General features: G+C 41.0%; 1 protein-coding gene across 3 annotated transcripts in view; it reads left to right on the top strand.

Annotated features, from left to right (window-relative positions):
- Nucleotides 1-15,581, top strand: part of LOC118388663 (SPRY domain-containing protein 3-like) — a 47,693-nt gene that overhangs the window by 1,354 nt on the left and 30,758 nt on the right. Inside the window, exons 1-6 of one of the 3 annotated variants that reach the window (XR_004826594.2) lie at nt 121-335; nt 855-989; nt 4,074-4,149; nt 5,820-5,944; nt 9,479-9,614; nt 9,942-10,127. Coding sequence is in view for 2 of the 3 variants with exons in the window: in XM_035778003.2 (XP_035633896.1) it covers nt 862-989; nt 4,074-4,149; nt 5,820-5,944; nt 9,479-9,614; nt 9,942-10,127 (651 nt within the window). In the remaining variant the exon portion in view is untranslated. Of the gene's footprint in view, nt 1-120; nt 336-854; nt 990-4,073; nt 4,150-5,819; nt 5,945-9,478; nt 9,615-9,941; nt 10,128-15,581 lie in introns of those variants that run through there. The other 2 variants (XM_035778002.2, XM_035778003.2) reach the window with 2 other exon arrangements.

Raw genomic sequence — 15,581 nt, 5'->3', positions numbered from 1 at the left:
TCCGCCCCATAATTATGCTCCTTTATTATTTTACTGTCATCTCAAATTCTATCTTGCTCACTCACACACACGTTTAATTTATATCCTGTCAAGTGTAGCCAACTCAATTTAGATAATAATGCTCTTTGAAAAATAGCCTATAGCCTAAAATAAACAGCTACAGTAGAGTACTTTATAGATTGCCGGAAACAAATGTTATTGGTATCATGATGTCATTAGAACGCGCCATTTGCACTCAGCGGAATTTGTTTTGATGGAGCTGGAGAGCACATACGGGAAATTTGTAAACAACAAGGAATTTGGCCACAGATGAGAGACAGTAGCTTAACAATAAGGTGTGCAACTTTAGTCGGTGTGTGTTTTATAAATAAAACAAAAAGTTACCGGACGTTTGAGAGGATGTCCTGCGTACGGACAGAACTCTTCCTCACTGTATGTGTGGTTGAGAAGTGCTTGATGTGGATAGCTAGCTGACGTTAACCTACGGCTACAGTAGCTAACAGTATTTATTTCCCTGCAGGTGTTGGCAGCTGGAGCTAGATAGCTGGCTAGTTCGCTCTAGACTATTAACATTTGATATCTTCTTAAATTGTTAACTAACTAGGTATATTGTGTATTAATTAGGTAATACGCCGTACAATACATGTTATGATTTGACACCCTCGTACAAGCTACTTTGGGCATTTTATATATTTTTTAGTTGGTTTTCGACCCAACTGAACCAAACAAATGCAAAACCGACATCCTAGTCCATAACTATTCAGCCTGCTATTCATATGCAGCTGCCACTTCAAAAACTTATATGAGAGTAGGGTAGAGGATCAACACCTCAACGTTCCTGTTTCTGTCCTCAGGTAAGCGATGGACGACATCAACCTCCATTACCGTTTTCTGAACTGGAGACGGAGGATCCGGGAGATTCGCGAGGTAGGGGCTGTGCGGTACCGTGAGCGGTTCAAGAGGATGCTGAGAGACGGAGACGTGCTAAGGTGGGGATGAAAACTGTCAAGTGTAGGATGATGAATGAGGGATTTAATTTATTTATTTTCCAGAATGAATATCAGTTGTGGTAAGTCAGATAAGATCAATATACATAGTGTATAAACATATAAACAGCAACATTCATACCTAATAATATATAATGACACTAGCCAAAACAGTGTTCCTCTATCCTGGTTCTAGGCAGGGAATGTAAAGAGACGGAACAGTCAGAGCCTGGTTTCCCAACAATGGCAGAAGATTTAAAATGCATTTCCAAAAACACCACGCAGAGAGAACGGTCGCTAACTGCGTTGTTGGAGCATGTGTTGATACTGATAGAATCGAAAGAAAGGGAGCGCTGGTCTCGGGTCAGCTTTATCCATTTAAATCTTACCTTAACATTCACAATACTGAAAACGGATCAGCTCCTATTACAACTTACAGCTGCAAATATTGAGGCGGCTTATTCTAATGCTTAACCAATGCAAATTCACTAAATCACCGATTTGGCACATCATTGCACACATGTTAGGCCAGTGATTCCCAACCAGAGGTACTAGGACCCCTGGGGGTACATGAGAAGACTCATGAGACTATAGGCTTACTGGTAAAATGCACATGAGAGGCTACTTTTACCAGAGCGAAATTCAGTTGGTAGTACAGCATATATATTGAGACAAAAAAATATATATATATAGAGAGAGAGAGAGGAATTACAGACAGTATCCTACAAGTAGTAAATATAACTCGATTGATTGAACATGAAACGTATTTCAATATGATTGAAATAGGCCTATAGCCTACTGTTTATTTTAATGCAGTCATCTTGGTTTTCATTTGAAGCATCTTTTTATACGTCCCTTGTTTGTATCATTTGCAAAGACATTGGCAGCTGTTTATTTATTGTCAACTTTGTTCTGAAGTTAGCAGCGGTCAAAGAGAGATTGATACATCATGTGATTCTATGTTTAGCGGAGATCGTCTGTGTATAAAGGCAAAAAAGCATTTAACGACGCACTTAGCTGTTCTACGAGTGGTCTGAGGCAGGCTTTAGATTAAGAGTTATTTCAAGTGCAGTGTTAATAACGATGGTTTTGGGAATAAGCTCAGAGATTTATCAATGCTCCTACGAAGGTTCTAACGATGAACTTATCTTGAAGATGCTTTTTGGAAACCGGGCCCAGATCAGTCAGTCAGTCAGACACAATTTACCCACAATGAATCACGGCCCTAATATTCTCAAACACAGCCACCCTGTGAACCTGTCCACAGAACCAAGGAATGTAAAGAGAAAGCACAGTCAGATGCGTCATAATATCTCTATCCTTGGTTCTGGGGACCCACAGGCATGGTGGCCTTCTTCGAGAACATCAAATCTTTGATGCAATGTGGGTAAATTGTGACTGACTGATCTGCAAATAATAATAGGTAGTTATTATTCAAGGTGAATTGTAGATCAAGCAAGGCAGTCGAAGCCAAACAAGCCCACTGTGAGTGAAGTCTTTTGTTGCAGCCAAGTAGTAACACTGGATTCAAGTCCTTGATGAGCTGACTCAGGTGTGTTCGTTTGTACTGGGTCCTAGGCTGTATCCTCAAAGCATCTCATAAAATATCCTAGGAATCCTGTTAAAACCTATTTTAAGACGTAAAAAGCTCCCAGCTCAGAGTAGGTTGATGTTAAGACACTGCTCAGACATACTCTTAACCAGGAGTAAAATCCACTCATAAAAGTTTATCTCAGCTGGTAATCACAATCACGGCAGTTTGAGGTACCGCAAAGGAAAGATAGTGATGACACTTATTGACATTGTTGCAAATGATGGGGAATAACCATTTGCGATGAGGCATCGCCAGCTGTGAATGGGACTGTACATCAATGTTGAAATGGTAAAACGTTTGTTATCATTTTCGCCTGACACGATCACTTTGCCTAGGCCTACTATTCATTATTGCTTAATATATATATATATAGCATATATATATATTTTAACAAGTTCTGATGGTTGTTAAAAGCAGAATTTTAACAATATTATCGTTATATCAACACACTCGCAATCCCGTTTAACATCTCTAAATAGCTTTTGCAAAGTAGGTATCAAGTCACTCGACGATAATGTTGCATACAACATTGTATACTTTTGAAAAGTCTATCATTTTCATTGAAAACATAAGCCAGCTGATCCAACACCTTACACTTGCTTACAGCTGCACTACACATTTCTCATCCCGACACATTTCTCATCCCTGGATTGAGGTACGTTTAGCAAGCCATATCTTGCGCCGGCTCCGCAGTTTCTTAATACATTTTTTGGGTTAACTGTAGCCAAGCATAAGGTGTCGGATCAGCTGGCTAAAACCCTAGATGCTTTCAATTGCCAAATTTATATGCGTGCAGAATAGATCTGTTCTATGCGAGCTATTTCTATGCTTCCCATTCTTTTGTTTTTGAGTCTTTTACTTTCGGTTTTGTACACCAGCTTCAAACACCTGAAACAACAATATTTTTGGTTAAGGAAAATATATTTCAGAGCTGTTTAGATGGTATAATGGTATACTAGGTTATTTTGTCACATAAACTGAAATTAGGCAAACTATTAGAGTATTAGCAAACAGGAAATGGCAGTGCGATTTTTGCAAAGTGCAACTTTAACAACTGCAATTTCATGTGGTGCAGGAACCACTGACTCACTGCATGTTTCTATTATCAAGACACCTGTTGGTAATTCTTAACTGGTTAGGACAGCTCATGAGGTCTCCTAAATATATGTTGACTAGGAGGGACTAAAGAGGCTTCATGCATAGTTTTCCATTTTTACCCACAAGAGTAGGAGTAAAATGTATATTCTCAGCACTTATGACTAATTTTCTACTTGCTTTGTGGATACGACCCCTAGATTGTTTACTTTTAGACTCATACTGTCTTTCACACTGTCCTCCTAGCCTCTCACTGTCTTGGATGACCAGTACCATTCACAAGTTAAAGAACTACTGTATGCTGTGTAGCATACGCTTGTATGTTCGTTGCATACTTTCAAATACTTTTGCAAATACGATACGATTAATATAAAGTAATTTCTGAAATTCTTTTACAGTTACCAAGGGAACTCGGATGAGGTTGGCTGCTACGTGGCTCCAAGGCCGTTATCCAAAGGAAACTGCTACTTTGAGGTAAGCTCCAATACAGATTTAGTTAGGTATCCCTGACTCAGGCATTGGTGGTCTTGTAGTTAATCTTCGTCCATTTATTTAACATTACCAAGCTATTAATCAAATTTGACAGACATATCACACAAGTTGTCAAGTCAAGATGTCTCTTGCCTCTATTGTGTTCCCACACTGTTATACCCTGTTGTTCCCACACTGTTGCCTACTGTCGTACAGGCGAGTCTTTTGACAGTTCAAGTCAAGAGCATCGTAATTCTGAGCCCATCGCCAGTCACACCCTGTAGATTAACTGCTGTCTGCCCTCAGAGAACTGCACAGCTGCTAAATTTAGCTGACACATTTAAGTAAAAATAGTTTTCAGACCAACCCAAACTGTTATTTTTGGACCCTTCTTTTTTTTTTTAAACAAATGATCTGACAAATGGAGCAAACATGGTCGTTTTTCCAGTGTAAAAGTATGCAGTGTGTAACATAACTCCCCAGTTATTCACCAGTACATTTTTTTAATAGGAGTCCCTCCAGACTAAATCATAAAGACAGCAGACTCGTAAAAAAGCATCCTGGGTTTTGGTAAAGCTCAGGAAAGGAGGACTTGGCTGTACATTCTGGGATAGGGAGAGGTCTGGTTCTGGTGTTTAGTGTTGGCTTCCTGAGCCTACTGTATGCTATGCCAGGACAGTGAGTGGGTAAGTAGAGTGATTCCTGAAGGAGTCCTGCTGGTGTCCATATGTGAGTCCCAAATGGCACACTATTCCCTTTATAATGCACTACTTTTGACCAGTGCCCATAGTAGTCCACTATATAGGGGAATAGCGTGCCATTTAGGATGCACACTATGGCGTTGGAGGATTGACTGGGCAGACATAATGAGTGTCTGACTGAACGCCCGCGCCTGCTTTAACTTTCATGGAAGGGAAATCATATCCCGCTTTTCATTAACGGACACACCTTAGAGTGAATTAAACACAACCTTGTTTATGGAAACAGAAGACTGAAGCCATGTAATTATTTTTCTTATTGTCTTATCTACTTTTTGACACATGCACTGAAATATTCCGGTTTTCAGGATGATCATTGCCAAAACACAGATTTTATTAATCAATCATGTAACTGCAAGTTACATGGTTCTTATATGAACATGTTTGGTTTTTCAGGCTTAGACCATTTAGCAGTGGGCAGGGGGTGCTTTCCCAACCCATCATCAGCAGACCTGTGTCCATCTCAGTTCAAGTGTCTTTATGTCCCAAATGGCACCCTATATTCCTTTTAGAGTGCACTACTCTTGACTAGGGCCCATAGGTGCCATTTGTGACGCAGCCCATACCAGTCTGACTGAGGATTAAGGAGCTCTGAAAGGGATTAAGAATGTGATACAGAGAAACAGACTGCTGTGTATTCCAGGGGCCATGCTAGTGAGGTCATGGGGAAGGACTTAATGGTTTCCCCTTTTCAGCGCTCTCGATCTTTCAGTGTTCTGATCGCACTCCTTCTACTTAAGCGGCCCTCAGGTATGATGTCATAATTAATTGCTGTCAGTAGGAAAGTGTGTAGTTGCAGGTGCTCGTGAACAGCTGTCTGACTGCCACCCCCACAGGGAAATATGAACTTTGAGCATGTTAGGACATCTTGCTCATGCTATGGTTTTTAAGTGAAGTGGTCTGTGATGTTTTCAGGTGACCATCGTTGACACAGGGGTGAGGGGGATGATTGCTGTTGGCCTGGTGCCTCAATACTACAAGCTGGACCATCAGCCTGGCTGGCTCCCGCACTCAGTGGCCTACCACGCTGATGATGGCAAGTAAGTTAATTGAATTTAACTTTAATTGATGTTCGACAAATCAGACTCGCGATGCATGTGGCAAGAACAAGAGACTATCACAGACTACAAAGGCAAATCCAGCTGTGTGGTGCCCATCGAAGCCTCCCTACCAGACGAGCTTAACATATTCTACCCTCGATTCGGAAGACTCGCTGCTCCGGATGACCAAGTGCTTTTGCTCTGAGGCTGACGTGAGGAAAACTCCCAAAAGAGTTAATATTCACAAAGCTGCCGGCCCAGATGGCATCCCTGGCCGCATCCTCAGAGTGTGTGCTGGATACCACCCTCTGCAACTGGATCCTGGACCTCCTCACAGGCAGACCAAAGGCTGTGAGGATTGGCAACAACACCTCCTCCACACTGACTTTTAACAGAGGGGCCCCCCAGGGGTGTGTCCTCAGGCCTCTTCTATTATTATTATTATTATACCTTTATTTCAACAAGGAACACAGACTGAGACCAATGTCTCTTTTACAGCTGGGCCCTTCGTATACATGTTTACACATACAGTTTAGGTACAATGATTAAAAAAACTAAACAAGACAAACAAAACGATCACAGATAATAAAAAATACAGCAACAGTTTTCATTTACACACAGGTTATTCTACTAACAGCACAAGAACTTGCATTACCCGAAACAGTTACAAGCAATACAAAAATAAATGCTCCAATAAATATTAAAAATGAGCAAGGGGGACAAGAGTCTCATGTTTAAGTTTAGTCTGCAGGCTATTCCATAGGCAAGGAGCGTAACAGGAAAAGGCAGCCATACCCAACTCTGTGGAAATCACATGGGCCTCAAGTGTAATCCATGCTTGAGACCTGGTTTTAGGAATTCTAATTCTAATATATCTGTTCACCCACGACTGCGTGGCTTTGCACGACACCAACTCCATCATCAAGTTTGCTGACAACACAACTGTTGTAGGCCTGATAACCAACAATGACGAGTAAGCCTATAGGGAGGAGGTAAGTGAACTGGGCATTGTGGTACCTCTCCCCCAATGGCATCAAAACAAAGGAGCTGATTGTTGACTTCAGGAAGCAGAGGAGGGAACATGCTCCATCCACATCAACGGGACTGCAGTAGAGAGAGTTAACCGTTAAGTTCCTCGGCGTCCACAACAACAACACCACCAGTCTTGTCAAGAGGGTACAACAGCGTCTCTACTTCCTACGGCGGCTGAAGAAATTTGGATTGTCACCCTGGATCCTCTCCAAATACTAACTCTGCAGCATCGAGAGCGTCCTGACTGGTTGCATCACGGCCTGATATGGGAATTGCATTGTCCACGACTGCAAGACCCTCTTGCGGGTGGTGAAGACTGCACAGTACATCACTGGGGCCCTGCTCCCACCCACCATGCTCCCGGGCTCCCAAGTGGCGCAGTGGTCTAAGACACTGCATCTCAGTGCAAGAGGCGTCACTGCAGTACCTGGTTTGAATCCAGGCTGCATCACATCCGACCGTGATTGGGAGTCCCATAGGGCTGCGTACAATTGGCCCTGCGTCGTCCGGATTTGGCTGGGGTAGGTCATCATTCTAAATTAGAATTTGTTCTTAACTGACTTGCCGAGTTAAATAAATAAATAATCCAGGACATCTACCCGAAACGGTGCCTGGGGAAGGCCCGCAGCATCATCAAGGACCCCACACCCCCCCGCCACGAGCTGTTTTCTCCCTTACCATTGGGCAGATGGTATCAGAGCATGAGGTCTGATATCAACAGGCTCAGAGACAGTTTTTATCTACAAGCCATCAGACTGCTGAACACTTGAACTGGACTGACCACCTGCTCTGCTTCTCCGCACCATAGCAAACATGCACACACACATTCAAGCTACACACGCATCACTACTGCAGCTACCAGACTCTTATTATGATTGGTAAATACTCCACAAGTTAAACACCTTTCCCCAAACTATAACTATAAATTGTACCGTCCTGTATTATACTAACATGTTTATTCTATTCTACTGAGCCATTTACTTTGTTTGTATTCCTATCTTGTATTATTGTCCCCCATTATGAAACCGGGGAAGGGACTGTGGATCTGTCTTCGTCTGTCCGTTCTTTTGTCCGTTAGTCACACTCAATATTTCAGACAGCACTGGGTCGAGTTTGACGGGCCGAGTTAGATGAAACCTTGGGGGAATGATGCGTCTTGCAAGTTTTTACTGATTGGTCCAAGCCGGGAGCTATAGTAATTAACTGAAATGTGTTAGTTACATGCGATATCTCAATTGGCCCAAGTGGGGGTTCTGCATAACTAATTGGGGACAAAATGTTTACTTTTGCCTTGTTTCTTATTGTTATTGCATTGTCGAGAAGGAACCTACAAGTAAGGAATTCATTGGACGGTGTATACCATGTGTATCCCGTACATACTCTAAAATCTCTTTATTTGTAAAGTTTTGAATGAAGGCCTACCTTAACATTCTAGCATCAGTTTGCTTTAGAATGCATAGAGATCATTTCAATGGTATGTTCTAGAAGGGAATAGAGAAATAGGCCTAATGTTCCTCAACAGATTTATTTTGAACGGGCCACAGCACCACTTTACGAACATTCAACCTAAGTTGAGAAACACTGCTTGGTAGAGCTGGGCAGCAATACAGACAAAAATCCATATCGCGATAAATTGCTTGAATTGATGCGATAACGATACATAGAACAATACGTTTGTAACATTAATGTGCACCACTTTTTTTTTTATCCTTTTAAACTACTAATACTATTAATTATGGTTATAACTATCAATTGTCCAATTAACAATCACACATTTAGCTAACTTATTTAATTTCAAACTTCACATTTCTCTAGTGTAGGCTACTTATGGTGATGACAATATCAGCAAAATGCCTGCGATAAGTGATTGGTATGGTCGGTGTCGATCATTTTTGGTTTATCGTCTCAGTTCTACTACTTTGTCTACTGTTGTTGAAGTATGTGAGACCTACAGGTAACTGCCAAAATAAAGGAAGGAAACAAATCATGGATACAAAGTATATTGAAAGCAGGTGCATCCACACAGGTGTGGTTCCTGAGTTAATTAAGCAATAAAACATCCCATCGTGCTTAGGGTCATGTATAAAATGCTAGTTGCCAATTATTTTGGCTACCATGGCTAGAAGAAGAGATTTCAGTGACATTGAAAGATGGATTCAAAGGAGCATAGAAAGTTTAAAGTGTGTGTGTGTTTCTGTCTCAGTCACCAGATCTCAACCCAATTGAACACTTATGGGAGATTCTGGAATGGCGCCTGAGACAACATTTTCCACTGCCATCAACAAAACACAAAATTATGGAATTTCTTGTGGTAGAATGGTGTCAAGTCCCTCCAGTAGAGCATCAGATACTTGTAGAATTCATGCCAAGGCACATTGAAGCTGTTCTGACGGCCCGTGGTGGGCCAACCCCCTAGACACTTTATGTTGGTGTTTCCTTTAGTAGTCTGCCAGCTGTTGCTCAGCCAGCACGCTCACATCTCACCTCTCTGCCATTCAACAGGCTGTACAATGGGAACACTGTTGGACAGCAATTTGGGCCCAAATGTAACCGTGGCGATCGTATCGGCTGTGGGATCTACCTAGAGTCGTTGGAGGATGGACGAACAACAGTCCTCTTCACCAAGAACGGAAAAGAAGTAAGCTAAGCTATTAGTGTTATTCTCTTCCACACACCTGTAGGCCTACAAGATACAGTCAAGATAATGCTGTAATTGGAGAAAGATTACCCTACTTTCGTCTGGTATTTATATTCTTTATGATATGTAACGCCTCCATATGCCATGAATGCAGATTGGGCCACAGAGATTGAGTCTTAATTTCGTAGTCTTACTTGTGAGACCACGTGTGCAGTCAGGATCAAGGCTTTGGTCTTAGACTGGGTCTAGTACTCAATGGTCCTGGACTGGTCCAGACTCCATCTATCTGTCACCCATCGGACATAGTAACATTGTGTTTGCGTCCAGGTGGGCACGGTCGTGGTCCCAGGGTCTCCAGAGGCACTCTACCCGGCCGTGGGGATGCACTCCTTAGGGGAGGAGGTGCAGCTGGATCTGCAGGCTGAGTGGGGGATGGAGGAGGACGGACTAATGATGGTTGACAGCCACGAGGACGAGTGGGGGCGTCTCCATGACGTCAGGGTCACCGGGACGGTAAGGACCTGGTCTTGCCTGTTATCTTCTAGGCTACATACTGAATTAATGTTATTCACATGATCTTCTTGTAGTGATTATGTTACACCTCATCTTCTCACCATACATATTATGTAAATTGTGTATGACTATGAATAAACAACCTTTGTATGAAGAAAGAGAGGTTATGATTACATTCCAATGTCCATACTAGCATACCACTTAGAATTAGTGTTGTCACGGTACCAGAATATTTACTGGTAACAAGGTTTAGTATCATGATCCTCGCTACCATCACGGTACCCGATATCACTTCAAAATGGCACTTGATCCAGACGGATCTTTTGAGTTCAATATCATGACATTTTAAATGTTTGATGTCCATTTCTCAGAGACAGCCATGTATGCATTAATGAATCAATTATACAATCATGCAATCAATTTGACTTTGTATTTTAGCAATCTAACTACAGTGCCTTCAGAAAGTATTCACACCTCTTTTTCCACATCTGTGAATGACCATCTCGATTCGGTCCTATGTAGCAACGTTTTCAATGGTGTTTTTGACATTGGATAAAAGTAGAGACTCCGAGCTAGAACATGGTATATCATACACGGCAGTTGAGGAACAACGGGAAAGTAATTCTGCTTTGAAAGTTGCTAAACTTGTAACCCCACTTTTGAGAAAATGGCCCTTGAATGTTTTGGTACACCTACTGGAGAGCTCTTCTACACCCATTCAGCATCGTTCACACCGTCTTAAGCCCCACCCATCTTTTTAACGATTCACATGTGAGGCCATGCGCTAAACGGAGTAAGGTAGTGTAGTAAACAACCAAAGATGTCAAGACTAAAAGTGGTGAAAGTAGAAGCAAAAATACATGTTATCTAGTCTTTGGCCTATATCCTAATCTGACTTTGGTGCAGATCATGTTGTTCTTCACATTACCGTCTCTGGTAAACACACAGTATATGAAATAAAATCCAAGTTTATTTGTCAGATGCAGGATACAGAATATGTAAATGGTACAGTGAAATGGTTACTTGCATAGTAGCAATATCACAAATAGAAAGTGTCCAGATAAATATTTTATAAATATTAGCTGTCTAAATTGATGGGTAATGTGAAAGAAATGCTATAACCACCTCCCAGCCACATCTAACTAAGTGGATGGGTCATTATTGTGGATGGGTCACCATGTACACATGTTCATGAAATACACATTGATGACTGTAATCACCCCCGGACACACCCGGCTAACTTGGTGGGTTTTGTAATCATCTGTCAAATAGTATTTTGTTTAGACCTGTAGCTAGCTAGCTAGCTAGCTAAACAATTAACCTAATGGTGCTTTCAAGACAACTGGGAACTTGGAAAAATACAAGGTCAAATCATGAAATCAGTGGACTTCGGGTCAGAAAGTCGGGGCTTCCAAATTGGAATTCTGAGTTGTTTGACTGTTCAAAACGATTTTTCAGTTGGAGATTTTTTTTTCTCGAGTTTCCAGTTTTCTTAAAAGCACTGAAGTTGGAAGTCAGTTCCCAGTTGTTTTGAATGTGGCAATAATCCCAACCCATACTACTAGCAATACAAACTGACTGTCATAGCTGGCCTTCATGCATGAATCTGTAGGTAGCTAAAGCTAACCAACTAGGTTCAATGTTAACTAGCTAACATTAGGCAATAACTAGCAATGATTTCTGAGATACAAATAATATTACTACACATTTCATACACAGAAATGTAACTAGCGAGCCAGCCAGCTAACGTTAGCTAGCTAGCTAACAGTACGCTTTAACTTACAATGAAAACAACATTCTGACAGAATTCAAAATGTTTAATATCTAAAAATGTAGCTAGCTAGACTCTCTTACCTGTATACATGGATGGACGCTTCTCCCTCTCTATCACGGATGCCAAGGTTGCCCTTAGTTTGAAGATGTAATCCATAGATATGTGTTTTATACAACAGTTTTATACAAAATGTGTTCTCTTTGACTCCCTATGCGTATTTGCCATCAAATGCCAGAATTGTATCCCTCCTTCACTTTCATACTCTGCTTTCATCGGGCATTCCACTGATTTCAAAGCATGGTCAACTTCTTCCGTGACAACAACACTGTTGATCGCTATTTCTGAAGACTCTACAATGTCTGGTTCAATGAACATGTTTTGACCTAAATCAGGAATTTCCCCATTGTCTGATTCATTTTTGGAGTCGGAGAGAGTCAGCATGGCACGATCGTCCTCCAGAAAGTGGAGAGCATTAGCAACACTTTTGGAGTTCTTCATGATATCTTTCAAAAAAGATGCGGTAGAAAGTATTACCTACACATACTGAGCAGCTCATGTTATATACAGAAACATACTGCATGTCCAGCCCATCCATTATCTCAGCCAATCACGGCTAGCGGGAAGTCCGTCTTTTTCCATGGCTAACCAAATAATTGAACAATTTTTGTCATATTTACAGATGGCATACAAGTGTGTCATTAAGGTACATGAAAGTTCACATGTTCCAGAAGGCATTTGTGTTTACGTTCAAATGCCTCTCCTGTGAAGTAGTGACGTGCAACATACGCCTTGTCCTGAAACGAGTCACATTTTGGTATGTTACAGCCTGAATTTAAAATGGATTAAGTTGAGATTTGTTGTATCACTGGCCTATACACAATACCCCATTATGTCAAAGTGGAAATATGTTTTTCAACATTTTTGCAAATTGATAAAAGCTGAAAAGTCTTGGGTCAATAAGTATTTAATCCCTTTGTTATGGCAAGCCTAATAAATTCAGGAGTAAAAATGTGCTTAACAAGTCACATAAGTTATGTGCAATTATAGTGTTTAACATGATTTTTGAATAACTACCTCATCTCTGTACCCCACACGATTATTTGTAAGGTCCCTTAATCAAGCAGTGAATTTCAAACACAGATTCAATCACAAAGACCAGGGATGTTCTCCAATGCCTCGCAAAGAAGGGCACCAAATGGTAGATGGATAAAAAAAAGCAGACATTGAATACCCCTTTGAGCATGGTAAAGTTATTAATTAAGCCTTGGGTGTATAAATACACCCAGTTACAACAAAGATACAGGCGTCCTTCCTAACTTAGTTGCCGAGAGGAAGGAAACCGCTCAGGGATTTCACCATGACGGCCAATGGTGACTTTAAAACAGAGTTTAATGGCTGTGATAGGAGAAAACTGAGGATGGATCAACAACATTGTAGTTACTCCCCAATACTAACTTAATTGACTGTACAGATTATAAATATTCCAAAACACGCAACCTGTTTGCAAAAAGGCATTAAAGTAATATTGCAAAAAAATGTGTCAAAGCAATTAACTTGATGTCCTGAATACAAAGTGTAATGTTTGGGGCAAATCCAATACAACATATTGCTGAGTACCACTCTCCATATTTTCAAGCATAGTGGTGGCTGCATCATGTTATGGGTATTGGGCTTGGGTGGTATCCAGATTTTCATATTGCCATATGGGATTTACAGTTTTACCGACATTATAGAATTTGCACAAACTAATAGTGAATCACATAGATGCTGTTAGCTAAATGCTAATGAGCAAAAATTAACATAAATGAATTGCAAAAACAGGAAAATCCAGCTCATAAAGTTTTAGAAGCATAGCAAGTAGCTACCGAATGTCATTTTCTGTGAGTGTGGATATTTATAAGTGAAAGTGAATGAGAGAAATTGTGCAAATGAACAAAGTTGTCATGCATGCTTTTCTGAAGGAAGAGCAGCATGTGTACATGGGAAACGAACAGAGAAAACAAACGTTAGTAGAAAGCGCAGGGGGAAAATAACTCATCCAGAGCTTTGACTTCTGGCGGAAAGCCATTATAAGATAACTGATGGCAAACATTTAGTAGTGAATTGTATATAAGTGTAACTTCATCACCTCATGTGCGCCACACAACAGAGACTCGATAGAGACCGATAGATATTGAACGCTATGGACTCACCAGCTCCGGTTGTGCTATTTACGAGCAAAAACACGTGACTGGCGTAAATGATGTGACAGGTGAAATGAAAAACACAATCTGCTAAGGTATTACACGAGTTGACTGCAGGTAATAACTAAAACATTTGCAATCAATATTCAAATGTATTGGAAAAACTTGGGGGGGGGGAATAGTTTTGACGACGTTGAAAAAACATTTTGTGGCTGTTTTCAAATACCTCTGTATATTGTATATATGTTAATGGAAAGGAAAACGACAAAAAAAAATCAGGAACCTTGGAGTGTGGGTCTTCCGGCGCCAAACTTTTCTGCCGCAGCCATAATAATGTCCAATTTTTTTCAACTTCTTTGAGACTTGTGCCGTACAGTTTATAACTGTGACAATGAACGCAACAAAATCCATATTTTTAACACACAGGGTATCTTTTGTCTGGCAGCAAACATTTACTACAGGCTGTGACGTATCCACTACCATATTTTCACTAGCATCACTTATTTTCTCAATTATTTTAATCGCCTCCACATCGGAGATTAGATTTTAAAATTGCATTTATGCGTATTGGGTTCGGGTGGGAAAGACCCAGGTCCATTTCGGAACGGGTCCAACTATTTGAACCTGTGAAGACCTCTAGGCTAGAGCTAACAATGAGTAAGTGGAACATGCTCGGTGCTCTCGTGCTATAAGGGGACATCAGCTGCTCTGGCAGACAGACTCGATCCTCTCAATCAGTAAAGATCTGAGACACATACTGTATGATAGAAGTACCAAAAGTTTTTTTTAATTATAGCACTGAACCGTTTTTTTCAGTATCTAAAAAGTACAGAAGTTTAACTTACAACACTACTTAGAAAGCATGCCCAGTTCATTGCTTTATTCAAGTAGTATGCCATTGTTGATATCGGACGATTTTCCTTATGTGTTTGTATCTGTCTCTGTTTCAGTCTGTGTGTCTCTGTGTGTTTGAGTGTTTATGTGTGTGTTGGTAACTGCTGAGTGGAGACCTGCCTGGTGGTGTTGGCAATGGCATGCTTGCTGGAGGCTGCAGCGTCTCATCTGTCTGGCCCCCCTGGTTCTGTGAAAGCAGCCTTCATACTGTAGCTACACCTGGGATTATGTTAACACACCTGTAGATTACCACAGTCTGTTTAAATAGGAAAACTGATGTGGGAGGCCTGGAATGCTTGCTGCTTCAGAAGGAACTTTGACATGAGAGCAAGGAGTCTTCCTCTGTTGACTGAACCCTTTACCATGTCCTTCAGAACCAAGAGAAACGTCATGGGTTGTCAAGGTGTCACCTAATTGTTCACATTGTTTCATCATTGTTTTCTTATCGTTGACACTAATAAGTGATTAATGGTGTTTAGTGTGGTTGTTTAGTGTTCACTTTGGTTGCCTGGTAACAGCAGGGCTGGAAGTTTTGTGGTTAGGTTGACAGACTGTTAAAGATTTCACTGGAAAAACACAACATTTTCTCATATCATTAGGATG

This window comes from Oncorhynchus keta, chromosome 10 (assembly GCF_023373465.1).
Source record: "Oncorhynchus keta strain PuntledgeMale-10-30-2019 chromosome 10, Oket_V2, whole genome shotgun sequence".
Taxonomy (NCBI): domain Eukaryota; kingdom Metazoa; phylum Chordata; class Actinopteri; order Salmoniformes; family Salmonidae; genus Oncorhynchus; species Oncorhynchus keta.
Note: the sequence above shows the minus strand (reverse complement) of the source record. Positions and strands in the feature narration are given on the sequence as shown.